General features: G+C 39.6%; 1 protein-coding gene across 7 annotated transcripts in view; it reads left to right on the top strand.

Moving 5' to 3' along the window:
- CBLB (Cbl proto-oncogene B) overlaps positions 1–13,035 on the top strand; it is a 209,838-nt gene extending 196,803 nt beyond the window's left edge. For all 7 annotated transcript variants that reach the window (XM_054045325.1, XM_054045350.1, XM_054045346.1 and 4 more), the window contains 2 exons: positions 1,638–1,757; positions 10,002–13,035. In XM_054045325.1, the coding sequence (XP_053901300.1) occupies positions 1,638–1,757; positions 10,002–10,264 (383 nt within the window). In that variant the 3' untranslated portion in view covers positions 10,265–13,035. The remainder of the gene's footprint in view (positions 1–1,637; positions 1,758–10,001) is intronic.
- The last annotated feature ends 1,228 nt before the right edge of the window (positions 13,036–14,263 follow it).

Raw genomic sequence — 14,263 nt, 5'->3', positions numbered from 1 at the left:
GCTGTACAAACACAGAACAAAAAGCTAGACTGTGAGCTGTCTGGGGCATGAACTGTCACTGTAAGGGTCAGCCCAAAAGTCATGTATGTATTTGGATATTTAAATGTTTCTCTATGAAATATCACATTGAAAGAGACATGGCTCTAGAGGTGTAGACATGCTTTAGCAAAAAAGTTATTTACAGGGTCTACCAAACAGTCAGGTAAAATAGTATTTTCAATACTTCTAACATCGCTACATACTACAAATGGGTTGTTGCACTTTTTGTTTGTTTAAATGTTGTATTCCTTTTGATCAGCAAAAAAAAAAAAAAAAAACACGGGGGGGGGCAAAAAAACATTATCTGAAACATTTAGAAATCAAGTTTACATCACACTATTGCAAGGAGTAGTATCAATCACAATGAAATATGGCAGATTTACCATAACACATTGCAAAAAATAACAAAGCATAAAAATACAGTGTTTTCGTCTTTTAACTACTCTTCTGAAATGGCAAGCTCATTTAAAAAATACCCCTCAACTAAAAGCTTCAAGTAAATGTGTTGCAGTACAAGTACCTGAGAGTAATTAGATGAACCCAAGAGACACTTTCTGACGTTTTCTGCTATCTGTCAAGATCTGAATGTTGAATAATGTGCTAGTACTCTGTACTTTTCTTGACACAGTTCAATTCACCATCCATCTTGTCAAATAAGCCACTGCATATGGATGATTTCGCAAGTTACAAGAATCAAAGGTTCATGCTTGTGAATTGCAGGGACAGAAATTACTCTAAAATTGAGTACTGAAGATAAACGAATGTTATCTGCAAGTCACAAGGTTATGTGGAAAATTATTTGGAAATAACATAACAATAATTTAATATAATTTATAAATGTTCACATAAAATCTGGAAAGTACATTTTATGGTCACTTAACATTTTCCATATATACGTATTAGCTATGATCTGTACTGTCACTGTTCATTAATCTTATAAGTGCCTTTGACTACACGGAGACACATGCTTGTGTAGATTGATATTTCGTTCTTTTTTTTAATATTTCTTTAGACACTGATTTCCAAAGCCTTATGATTGGTGACAGTACAAGCCTTCAGGTGATTTCACAGCCATGCAACAGATCTAATGAGTGTACAGCCAGGACTTGATCACCACAAAAAAACATACATATCCCTGCATCCACTGTGGTAAATGGATTGAAGAGTCAGTTGAGGAAAGCAACCTGTTCAAGACAGCTCTTAAGCATTGCTTAAAGTTAAGCACTTGCTGAAGTACTGCCTTCAATAGGGGCCTAAAAATGGAGAAGAGAGAATGTTCTAATTTTCTGCTTTGACTTTTTAATCTGCCTTCAGTAATTAGCAAAGACAGACACAAAGCTTGCTTACCCCATCACTAGTTTCTTTAATATGTGTTAGGGAGGGAGACTATATTAAGTTAACCACCTCCCCTGGTTATCTCTAGGCATAGTTACATCCCCACTGCATGAATGCGTGTGTCTCTCAGTGTCAGGAACACTCCTGTTTGCATTCACAATCCCTTCTCTCCTGAAGCTTCTTGTTCATACAGCTCTAATCTGGCCCCATGTGCATGAACCTTGCAGACATTTTTAACTTTAAGTATCCTCTCGTTTTTATAGATCTCTTTTTTGATCCGGCTACTAGTGTAATTCCTTTGCCTCCTGCTCGAAGAGTAACAGTGGAAAATGTCAAAACTAATAGAACATCCCAGGACTACGATCCGCTTCCATCCTCCTCAGGTAAGAAGAAAAACCATGCTTAGACAAAGTACCGGCCTAAGAAAGCAAGTAATCTTAGCTCATACAAACTGGCAGACATCAGCCAGTGCGCATGCATCGCTATCCTGTTTGTGAGGAAAGGCTGCTGTTATTCACAACAAGAGCTGGCAATTCTCTTCCTACAAAAAACAGATAGGTAACCATCAGAGGAACAATGGAGATGGATCTTCTGAAAGGACATAAAATCCCAGAGTGGCTGGTCCATCTTATGATCTGTAGGGTTGGGTAGACTAAAAGGAAAATTCTTTTCCCTTTTAAAGGTGAGTCCTTTTAATCCTAGCCATAGACATTAAATGCTTATGTGAATTCTGGTATCCCTTTTTTTTTCTCTTCTTTTTTTAAGATAAGGGATTTTCCCTGTTCTTTTGGAGATCACAAGAGGTCAGAAGTCATGCAGGGGCCACTGTGCCTCTTGGTTCCAATTTTATTCTCCTTGTATTGCTCTGTGGACAAAATATAACTTAAACCTCTATATTGTTCTCTCAGATATGTACCAATGTGACTTCCATGGCTCTGGGCACTGTAAAACATTTTAAAAATACACAGGAAACCCAAAAGCAACTAAAATGCCATATCCAGTTTGTAACAGCCTAGTCAACATAATGTAACAAATTGAAAAGATGGCCATAATATATAACATCTCTGATCGAGGAGGAACCTCAAATGTTTCACAGTCTAGTTCAGGGGTCGGCAACGTTCGGCACGCGGCTCGCCAGGGTAAGCACCCTGGTGGGCCGGGCCAGTTTATTTACCTGCTGACGTGGCAGGTTCAGCCGATCACGGCCCCCACTGGCCGCGGTTTGCCGTCGTGGGCCAATGGGGGCAGCGAGAAGCGGCGCGGGCAAGCGATGTGCTGGTCGCAGCTTCTCACCGCCCCCATTGGCCCGGGACGGCAAGCCGCAGCCAGTGGGGGCCGCGATCGGCCGAACCTGCCGCGTCAGCAGGTAAATAAATGGCCCGGCCCTCCAGGTGCTTACCCTGGCAAGCCAAACATTGCCGACCCCGGTCTAGTTATAATGTATCCAATCCTGCAATTGGATTCACCTGGCTGGACCCTTGCCCCCACACAGATCCAATGACAGATTGAAAGTCTATAAGGAGCTACTTTAAAGTGGGTGTATAACTGGTTGGAAAATTGTTCCCAGAGAGTAATCATCAGTGGTTCACAGTCAAGCTGGAAGGGCATATCAAGTGGGTTCCCGCAGGTTCTATTCAATATCTTCATCAATGATTTTGATAATGGCATAGAGAATACACTTAAAAGTTTGCGGATGATACCAAGCTGGGAGGCGGTTCAAGTGCTTTGGAGGATAGGATTGAAATTCAAAATGAACTGGACAAACTGCTTAAATGATCTGAAGTAAATAGGATGAAATTCAATAAGGTCAAATGCGAAGTACTTCACTTAGGAAGGAACAATCATTTGCACACATACAAAATGGGAAATGACTGCCTAGGAAGGAGTACTGCGAAAAGGGATCTGGGGTCATAGTGGACCACAAGCTAAATATGAGTCAACAGCGTAACACAGTTTCAAAAAAAGCAAACCTCATTCTGGGATGTATTAGCAAGAGTGTTGTAAGCAAGACACTACTCTGCGCTAATTAGGCCTTAACTGGAGTATTGTGCCCAGTTCTGGGTGCCACATTTCAGAAAAGATGTGGACAAATTGGAGAGAGTCCAGAGAAGAGCAACAAAATGATTAAAGGTCTAGAAAACATGACCTAAGAGGGAAGATTGAAAAAACTGGGTTTGTTTAGTCTGGAGAAGAAAAGACTGAGTGAATGTGATAAGTTTTCAAGTACATAAAAGGTTGTTACAAGTAGGAGGGTGACTTTTTTTTGGTTAACCACTGAGGATAGGACAAGAAGCAATGGGCTTAAATTGCAGCAAGGGAGGTTTAGGTTGGACATTAGGAAAAACTTGCTGTTGGGGAGGTTAAACACTGGAATAAATTGCATAGGAGAAGGTTGTGGAAATCTCCATCGTTAGAGATTTTTAAGAACAGGTTAGACAATCACCCATCAGGGAGAGTCTAGATAATAGTCCTGCCATGAGTGCAGGGGACTGGACTAGATGACCTCTCGAGGTCCCTCCTAGTCCTTTGAGTCTATCCTTTTATGTACAGTAGAAATCACTTAATACACCAATGAATGTACTCACCTTTGCAGTACAAGACCACAGCTATTTAAAGGGACACTGTCAACTATAAACCTAGTCAGTTAAAAAGAAATAAAGTAAAAGTAGTTTCATTATTACCCCAATCCCTGAGTCCTTAGCCTATTTGCAGTCAGTTTTCCTGTTCTTTACAAGTGTATTTTCTCTCCTTTTGCTGCATGAAAGCCCGTACAATCAGGGGAAACTGGCCAACAGAGGCCTGAGCTAATCATGTGAGTAGTTTCACTGAGTTGTGTGCATGTAGCTATTAAGATTGGACCATGATGAACTGTTCAGGGCAAACAGTGAAATTGTAAACTATTCTCAAATGCACAAAGTAAACACATTGAAAAACATGATTTTTTTTCCCTCTTGTCTGTCAGTTTTAGTAATTGTAGGTGCTACTTGCAACAACAGTAGGTGATAGATTTTCCAACCAAAGTGTGGTGTCTGGGTTTTTTTTGTTTTTGTGTTTTTTTAATAATATAAACGGTAAAGTTGACATTGTTCCTTTAACTGTATGTTACACCAGTATACTGCAATATAGATCAGGAAGTGAAGAACACTTTCCAATTGAAACTACAGGCAGGATTAAGCATGAAAAGTGCCAGGGGGATCTTTAATGATCACCACTGTTTAGAACCTCAGTTTGATGTCTCAAATAAATGATAACGTTTTCAAGACTACAATTCCCCTAACAGAATGCTGGTGCTCGCTATTTAAATAGCATTGAAAACATTTATAGCGCTTGTGTTTATAAAATCTTCAGGACAGGGCTGTTGTCTTTCTGTCGAGCAGAATGGGGCCCTGATTCTGACTAAAGGGCTTCTAGGTGCTGTTTTAATATACATATTAAACAAGCTGATTATCTTAAAGGTATTAGAGAGACAAGGTAGGTCAGGTATTACCTTTTATTGGACAAACTTCTGTTGGTTAGTGAGACAAGCTTTTGAACTTACACAGAGCTCTTCTGAAGAAGATATTACCTCACCCACCTTGTCTCTCTAATATCCTGGGATTGACGCAGCTACAACACCACAATTTTCCCTCTGTGCCAATATAAAAACACAATGGTTGCTTCATCCATTCAAAATAGAAGGTAGTGACTTTTATATTATTTCTAAGACTTTTCTTTAAAGCTCACTTAAAAAGGACTTGCTTGCTTGCTTTTCACACGGTAATTTACATTTCTGCATAGTCTTTTAATGGATATGCTTTTTTTCATGGGACCTGGTGTATTTGAAAGCCCTCCACAAAGGAAGCTGATGTAGAGAAGTTTTTAATTCTGCAAAATGATTGCAAGATGCTTGCTATTTAAGATTTCAAATAGTTTTCTTGATATTGCTTAGTAAATACTTCATTACTTAGATGTTTTGCATAACCATCTTCTAAAATATCCATATGCTTTAACCTCTGCTATAAATATACTAATCCAGCATGCTATGTACATAAAAGTTTTCAATTTAATTTGAATTAAATGACAACTGTTTGTTAAATCATGCTATGCTATAATTGGAAAGTTGTCTTTGTAGTGGTTGTAATTCCATCCTTTGGAATTAATAAGTTTCAGAATGAACGGATTCCATTTACTTCAGGTTTCCAAAAGACAACCTTGTATGGAGAATATAACTTAGTGTTTGAGTTATTCCTTAACCATTCATTTCTAATAGCCAGCAGTTGTTCATTCCAAACCTGTTTTAGGATTGCTGTTGGATCTGTGTTAGAAAGGAAGTGAATGTAGTCCACTCATTAGAGTAAATTCTATTCCTAGCACTGCCACTGACTCACTGTACACCTTGGCACTTAACCTCTCTGTGCCTCAGGCTATCTATTTATAAAATGGGAATAATACCTGCTTCACTATAACGTTCAGCTTAATTGCTGACTTCTAAGGGAAAATGTATCGATCAGGTATATTTTGAATGACAGCCCTTTAGAATTCTTTAATATCAAGAAAGTAGGTTGCATATGGTGAAATATAGTATATGTTGTTTGTCTCTGACACCTATCACTGTGGTATCTAAGTACCAAACACAGCAATTTATTTAGCACTGAAAATTTTAAAAATGCCTCTCAATTTTTCACTTTTTCATTGTTCCAGAGGAACAATATATATATCACAAACATTATGTGATGGTATACATTCTGAGGGAATTCAGGTAAAAATAATGAGAGGGGAGAAATCGCTAATTCTAGAACAAACACACACACACTCTCTCTTTCTCTCACACTCACACCCCCACCCATCACCTCTTCTTCTTTTACTCAGCTGCGATTTCCACTGCCTTGGACCTTTGTGCAGTCAGTTACACCTGTGGAAAGTGGGTGTAACATGCTACAACTGGTATGAGTGAATGGAGCAGTCTGACTTCTGCACTCACTTTGCTCAAATGTAAATGACTACCCAAGGTGCAAGGTAGAGGAGAATCAGGCCCCTTGTGTATACATTTATTGTATCTCCTTAGCATTTCACTTATATGCTCTGTGCGAAATGGGTTTAAAGCTGTGTGCCTTTCAGAGCCCTGCCTATGATCTGGCCTTTTTAATGCACTGTCATGTCATTGTCCACATTGCTCCGGGGTGCGCTAATAAATATAAATGTAAAATCATGCTTTGCCCTCTTTACATTATTTATAAATGAGAGGAAAAATTCATCTGGCTCAGTGCATTTTTGCTATTGTTACATACTTAAACGTTGATTTAAATATAGTTCAGACTCATCTTGTCTGCAAGCATCTGCATGAGCACTGAAATGCCTTGTAGAGCCCCAGGCTTTAGGGCTCTGAGGAAGATTTACACGTTCTTAGCATCCTACAGTGAGGCACTGAAGTTCTTCACTCGGGCTCCTTGAGCTCCTCAAAATGCGAGATCCCCTTGGCTCTCTAATATCCCTTTGAAGGTGTTTTTTCCTCTCCCCCAAATAGACTTGTCTGCCTTCCTCCACTCCACAGAGACCCTCACATGACAAGCCTGCTTCCTCACTCTCACCCACCAGCAGGCGTGCTTGCATGGTGCCGCTTATCCCTGCTGCTTCCTAGACTGGTAGCAGCAGCTGATGGGACATGTTTAAAAAGTAGGAAGGGAACAGAAGGGGTGGCTCACTGCAGGGGGAAATGAAGCTATTTGGCATCATTACCCGGGCAGCAAGAGTCCTGATTTATCCCTGCCTCTTAGCAGCCTAGGAGGCCTCTTTCTCCCCGGCACAGACTTCTCCCCCTCACCTTCTGCTAGTGAACCATAGTCGTTTATTAAATTAGCCAGTCCCCAGGCGTTATCTGCTTTGGGATTAGCTAGTTTCCTAAGGGTTGAAGGCAGCATGGAAACAGAAGTGTCCATGATTGAGGCTGCCTGCTCAGAGGCTGAAACAGTTAATTGTATATTCGTATATTTCAATTAACTGAAAATTCAGCTAGAGATTTTTTTTTTTTTTTTAAGAATCCAAGGTGGCTGACACATCAGTGTGTGTGGCAGGAAAGAAAGGCCTGTTTAAATGCCTCTGACTCTCTGTGTCCAGATGGAAGTGCAGTTTAAGCTTAGTATTTTTAAGCTCAGAATCTAACAGGATACTCATATTCCACTAAAATTTTATATGGATGTGAAGATATTGAGAGACATGTCAGCATTTTAAAAAAACAGGGAATTGAGTTACGAAGAGAGTGAGGGCTGGAGATTTAAAAAGACCTGTGCTATAGAGACATTGGTGGAGTGAGAAGAAAACGCATGTGTTGCAAATCTTCAAAAAGAATTAAAAATGGTCTGCCTAAATGACATGATTACTTCAGCAGGTTTTAGGCAACATGAAGTTTTTAGTCAAGAAAAAACCTCCAGGTTTGGGTTCAGATTGGAGCTGCCAGAACTAGTCTGTCTCTCTGTCTCTCTCTCTCTCACACCACTCAGACCCCCGCCCCCAAAACGGTATCAAATTTAATTGTATTTTGTTCTTTAGATACTTTTCTTCCATAATAGTCTTTCTAAAATTGCTTTGATAATCATATTTTTTGCCTCAGATTTACATATGTTACATTATTTGTCTTGCAACTTTCTAGTATTGTACATACTTTGATTTTAATTATGGGCCGTATTCTTCAATAATACTGTAAACTGAGTTTTGTAAAATAAGTCTGAATTCTTGATTTTACTTATTCCTCTCTCTTACTGGTAACTAAATTTCTTGAAATATTGCTAATCACCTAATCCTACAAGTATTTCACACCCCTTTCTCCAGTAAGATCAATCCTGCCTTGTATTGTCTTTTTATCATTAGCATTTATATAGCACTTTTCATCTTCAGTGTCCTTTATAAAGACAAAATAATCCTATCTGCTGTTTTTCTCATCAGCATGTTGTGTAGAAAATAAGCAATGTTTCCAGCACAAGATTAAACCCAGTCTTTTAATGTGAAATCTGAATAAAATTACTCTCATCTATTTGTTACATTAACCCCACCATCTTTCTAGAAAAATATTTCCTGGAGCTTGTCTGACTTAACAATAGATTTCCCATACTGATGCGTTCAGAAAAGCTTGTTAGCATTAAAACTGAGTCAGGAAATGCATCTTGAAAGATCAACATAAATGACTAGGTTGATCCGTTGAAGATGTTTAACGTGCTCTGTGGGATTACAATCCAGATATTCTCTCTGTATAAAATTGAATAGCGGTATAACTTTGATAATGAAATTATTATGCTCCTTTGCATTACAAGATATAGCTGGAAGATTTGAAAAAAACAAAATGCTATTGCCACCAGTATAAATAAACTGGAAAATGTTATTGCCATAAGCTTTCTCTAATTACATATCATTGGAGCACTATTTATTGTCAGTAGAACTTTTCAGAATTCTTTTCAAAGGATTGAAAGCCTAAAAAAAACACCACAAATGTTCCACTCAAAGCATTTTTGCTGTATGCCATCTTGTATTCAAGCTTCTTAGTGTAGCCTCAGCAAGGATAAAGGGGTTTGGGCAAAGTACCAAGTTTACTTGAGTCCTAACCCCTTGACTCTGAGAAGATTAGAAGCTGTAGTTATTAGCTCTTTGCATCAGCACATCATGATTCTTAGCGGCAGTGTTAACTGTGAAGGTTAACATTCCTATGAAGCACTGCAGACAGGCTGTAGCATACCCAGCCAACATCTGAAATGTGTGAACTGTGATATTTGGGGAGAAAAAATTAGGGATCTTTTTCTCACCACTGAAATTTATTGGACCTATTAATTTTTTGGGGGGGACAGAATGAGGAAATAATGATTTTCCTATGTAGCAAGCACCCTTGACATGCATGAAATAAACTACAAATGACTGAAATATGTTCTCATGATGTACAAATGAGTGCTAGTTTCTCCTCTTCAGGTTTATTTGGTGAGAGTGTTCTTTTACATAGTTTACTGATTTGTGCAATTTCCTGAATAAAACTGACTAAATCCTTCTTGGTGATATTAATAAAATCTCATTGTTGAGAGTAAATGACAATTAAAATTCAGATTTAATTTTTACCACTTATGCTGTTTTTATACTTTTTTGCCTAGTTTGGACAATACAAATATAGACTAATCCAGGGGTTCTCAAACTGGGGGTCAGGACCCCTCAGGGGGTCACGAGGCTATTACATAGGGAGTTGCGAGCGGTCAGCCTCCACCCCAAAATCTGCTTTTGCCTCCAGCATTTATAATGATGTTAAATATATTTAAAAGTATTTTTAATTTATAGGGGGGGTCGCACTCAGAGGCTTGCTATGTGAAAGGGGTCACCAGTACAAAAGTTTGAGAACCACTAGACTAGTCACTTCCACTTTCAGATTGTTACTGCATTATTAACACAAGGCTGCACTATTTAGTTGTGAACACTTCTGGCAAATGTTCTAATACAGTTTCCACCAGAATTTCAAAGCTGAAGAAAGGAATTCATTAAAACAGTCCTCTTAATACGCTTCATAAAACTTGGTTTTGAGTTCTCCCTTAACTTGAGGCCTGAACTACTGAGCACTGCCTTGTTACATCATGTTTAAACCAGTTTGTAGTGATTGTCTCTCTGGTGTTTTTTTTAAACAGATGGTTCACAAGCACCAGCCCGACCCCCTAAACCACTTCCTCGCAGGACTGCACCAGAAATCCACCACAGGAAAGCATACAACTCTGACACCTCCTTGGAAAATGTGGATGCAAAAATTGCAAAACTTATGGGAGAGGGCTTTTCTTTTGAAGAAGTGAAGAGGGCACTTGAAATAGCCCAGAATAATGTTGATGTGGCTCGTAGTATTTTAAGAGAATTTGCCTGCTTTCCTCCACCAGTCTCCCCACGTCTCAATCTATAGCAGCGTGCAAGTCCCTGCAGCAGATGAATTCCATGGATGTGTGTGTGTGTGTGTGTGTGTGTGTGTGTGTGGAACTGAGAGCAAGAGAATTTGAGAGAGAAGTTTTCTTCTCTTGTCATCCTTAGAAGAGGGTCTGTTTCCAGTAGTTTATCAGAGGAAGATGGCTACTCTGATCAAGACTCATAGATGGGCTGAGGCTTCTGTATTTTTGCTAGCCATACTTTTAAAATCAGGGTTGAACTGACAAAATTATTTTAAGAAGTTTACTTCCCTTGAACTTTGAATCTGTGAAATGCTTTTTTCTTGTTTACAAGTTGGCAAGTGGACACCTGTACTTTGTTCCTGTTTAGATTCCCTTGTACGGTGGTCAGCTCAGCTGTAGCATTTGCAACATTTTCCATGCTGACCGCCCCATCAACTAAATCGTTTTTTCCAGAAGCTCTGTATTTCCATTTCTCCTTTTATAAGAGGCTTTAATGGTTTTTGCATTTCAATTTATCAAACAAATGCAAAAAAAAAAAAAAAAAAAAAGTATGTGGCCTTCACTACTGAGCGTTTTCTTCTGAGATTGCTTTGTTATTGAGAGAGGAAAAAAATCTGAATGTATAATGCATTATTTTTTGTCTATGAACTGCCTTTTTAAAGGTATTTTGACAGTGACGTTGGGCAGCTTTTCTTTTTATTATGGATTTTGTGACCTATTGTCTTCAAGGTCTTGATCCATGTAGTTTCCAGTTTAAAAAAAAAAAAAAAAAAACACACATGCAGTAATGAAACGAAAGAACATGACATGACAACTTTTAAAAATTTGAATGCAGATGTTGATGTTGTACTTAAGTTACATACCAAGGGCACCTGTTGTTCACGCCTTAAGTATCCTTAGGCGTGGTGAATAATGGGGAATCTCGCTGAATTATATTAATGATCAGGTAAATTTCAGTCCTATCGTCTGCAGAGTGGATGATAGTTAATTTCCTGTTTGAGTGATTGTCCTCTGGTTCATCATGACTTTAGGGACCAGTTCATATTGATATGGGAACTTTAAATCTTTGATGCACTGTTAAGTCCTAATGCTACTGTAGGAATACTTTTTACAAAGCTCTTTAGTAATCTCTGTTCACCCTATTGCATTAGACTATATGTTTCATACCCCAAATTCACTCATTCACTATTCCTGCATCGATGGAAACATCTTAAATCTGTTTGCCATGGGTGGAACAGTGTTACCTTAGTCTGCCTTTTTTTTAAATTTAAAGCACAGATTGATGCAAGCCAAATCAAGTCCTTTATTTTTTGTTCTTGCTAGACTCTCAAATTGAGTCCAGACCTTCCACAGTAATTCTCATATTGCTGCTTTCCTGTTTGTGTAAAACACTGAAATTCACTCTTTTTCCCCCTCCTCTTACTGTTGAGCAGATGAACCATGTGGAGGGTAGAGTAGTTTCAGTATTTTAAAATATGGCCAGTACATAATCTTGCAAGTTGTGATAAACTTCGGTTGCGGTATATATTTATTTCCTTTTTATCTTTCGGTTTTCTTCTTTACTCATGGCAAATTGTAAAAGTTACACCACTTAGATCAGATCTGAGCGACAAATGGATTGTGAGGAGGTTGGGACTCAACACCGTGGCGCCTCCCACTGGTCGCTCTGGGTATTAGCTCAGTCCATGGGGAGCGCCCTCTGCTGGTAGTGTTGCATCCGTCGTCTGTTCGCTGCTGGTGTCTGGACCTGCGTTGCTCCCTGCTCGGTGACGTCTGTTTCAGGCCACTGCCCTCCGGCAGTGCCCCTTAGTCCATCCTCACCCCCTTCTGGGGAGGGGGGCAAGGGGGAAGGGAAAAGAGTTAACAGCAGTCTTTCTCTGCACGCCAGCCACAGTGGACAACCACACCCCAAAGTCTAACCCCTTGCGTCAGGGGTCCGGTGCAGTTCGCTACTGCCACGTCCAATGGCTGGGTGTACGTGCAAGAGGGGGACCCAGGCCTGCTCTCTACACTGGGTCCTAACCCAGGGACCCTTTGGTGGCAGCCTTCCTGCCCTCCTCCTCTCCCCCTGTGTATCTCTCTCCCTGGGCCGCTTCCCCTTCGGCCCCTTTGCACCGGCTAGGCCCTTCCCTCAGGGCTTGCAGCCTGGCAGACACCGGGCTGGAGGTCCTTTCGGCTCCCCTGAGCCTGCCCAGCATTGCGCTGTCCCAGGTACTAGTTTCCTCATGCAGGAGACAGACCTTCACCCTTTGAAGGCCTAGGAGAGACTCCCTGCTCCTCTCCTAGGCAGCCTTTTTATAGGGCCTAGCCTAGCCCTGATTGGCTTTGAGTAGGCCCGTCCCTGATTGGCTGCTGGCCTGTGCAGCTGCTCTGGTCTACTTTAATCCCCTCTCGCATGGGGGTAGGGCAACTGCCCCACCACATGGATTTATTTTAAAGATTTAAGGACAACCAAACATCTCAAGTAAGGAATTCAAAGTCACTGAGAAAACCAAGTGGAAATTACCATTATCATATCTAGACCTCCATTTCATTAACAGCTTATTCTTTTTTTCTTTTTTTTTTTTTAAAGAAATCATTCCTTTTCAGGATCACAAAGCATGGCAAGATGGCCATCATTAATCTATTTTGGTCCAGTGAAACAAGATGATCAGAGGTATTTGAGCTACAGGGATGAGTTTCTGTTCTATTTCAATCTAAGCAAATGATTTCATGTACTAGAAAAGGGCATTTGCAGCTTCCTTTGTGTTCATTCTTTGGGTAGGAATAATAAAAGCTTCTGGCTGAAGTTTTACTCAGTGCTCTCTGTTTAAGTAAATCCCCCCCCCCCTTTTTTTTTTGTTGCAAAGTACACTGTTTTCAGCTCTTTTAATTGGTTTCTTTCTTGCATCATATTGATTATATTTGGCTGAAATGCTAGAATGTTAATTCAAAATGATACATGCTGTTAAGGTAAATGTTGCAATTTTATTAGAATTGCTTAATTATAGCTCTAACATAACTGCCAGTAATAGCAACGATGGAAAAAATGCATTGCGCAGAGAAGCAAACAGTCTGCAGATCATGTGTTGGAATTTCCAATCATATTGGATAAAACTGGCACAGATGCTCTCATTTTCTAAATTTTATTCAGGATCTTAGAATAAATGACACCACCGTGTTTCAATTAAGAAGCAAGATGAACAGTCATGTAAAATATTTTAAAATTATTTCTACACAAGCTCTTTCTAGTTTTTTGAATACCATTCCCAGCCTGTTTGGTATGACTTGTTTTTTGTACGTGTGTTTAAAAACCTTTATAATGTAATAGCATAGGTAGTGGCTTTACAGACTAAAAATTCCATTCAGATTGGCAGAGGCCCTGTGGTTTTTTTTTTTTGCCTTCCTCTGTAGCGTGGGGCACGGGTCACTTGCTGGAGGATTCTCTACACCCTGAAGTCTTTAAACCATGATTTGAGGACTTCAGTGGCTCAGATATAAGTCAGGGGTTTGTTACAGGAGTGGGTGGGTGAGATTCTGTGGCCTGCATTATGCAGGAGGTCAGAATAGATGATCATAATGGTCCCTTCTGACCTTAAAGTCTATGATTCTATGATTTTTAGACGATAAAGCAAATCAGACACTCTTACATAATGGAACATGAGATGCCTCAGACCGGTTTCAGTTAATAGCTTTAAAGCCAAATTGAGTGAAATTGCCTTGCTAGACTGTTGATGTTTACTGCACAGGACTTGATGGGCTTAAGAGTGGTAAATCTGACAATAATTTGGTTCCCTAAAATGTCTTTAACAATTTAAAAAATAAAGGTTTAATCTTGCAAATGCCTGTGAACATATGTAACTTTAAGCACACGACTGACTGTAGTGGGTATACTCGAATGAATGAAGTTGCTCAAATGCTTGTGTGCATGTAAAAGTGGGGCTTATGGATCTATTTTCTACAATAGCCTCTGTAAGACCATCATGCCAATATCTGCATTTATTTCCTTGATGCAAAATTGCTGCATTTTAACCAGA

This window comes from Malaclemys terrapin, chromosome 1, assembly GCF_027887155.1.
Source record: "Malaclemys terrapin pileata isolate rMalTer1 chromosome 1, rMalTer1.hap1, whole genome shotgun sequence".
Classification (NCBI taxonomy): domain Eukaryota; kingdom Metazoa; phylum Chordata; order Testudines; family Emydidae; genus Malaclemys; species Malaclemys terrapin.
This window is presented reverse-complemented; position numbering and strand designations above follow the sequence as displayed.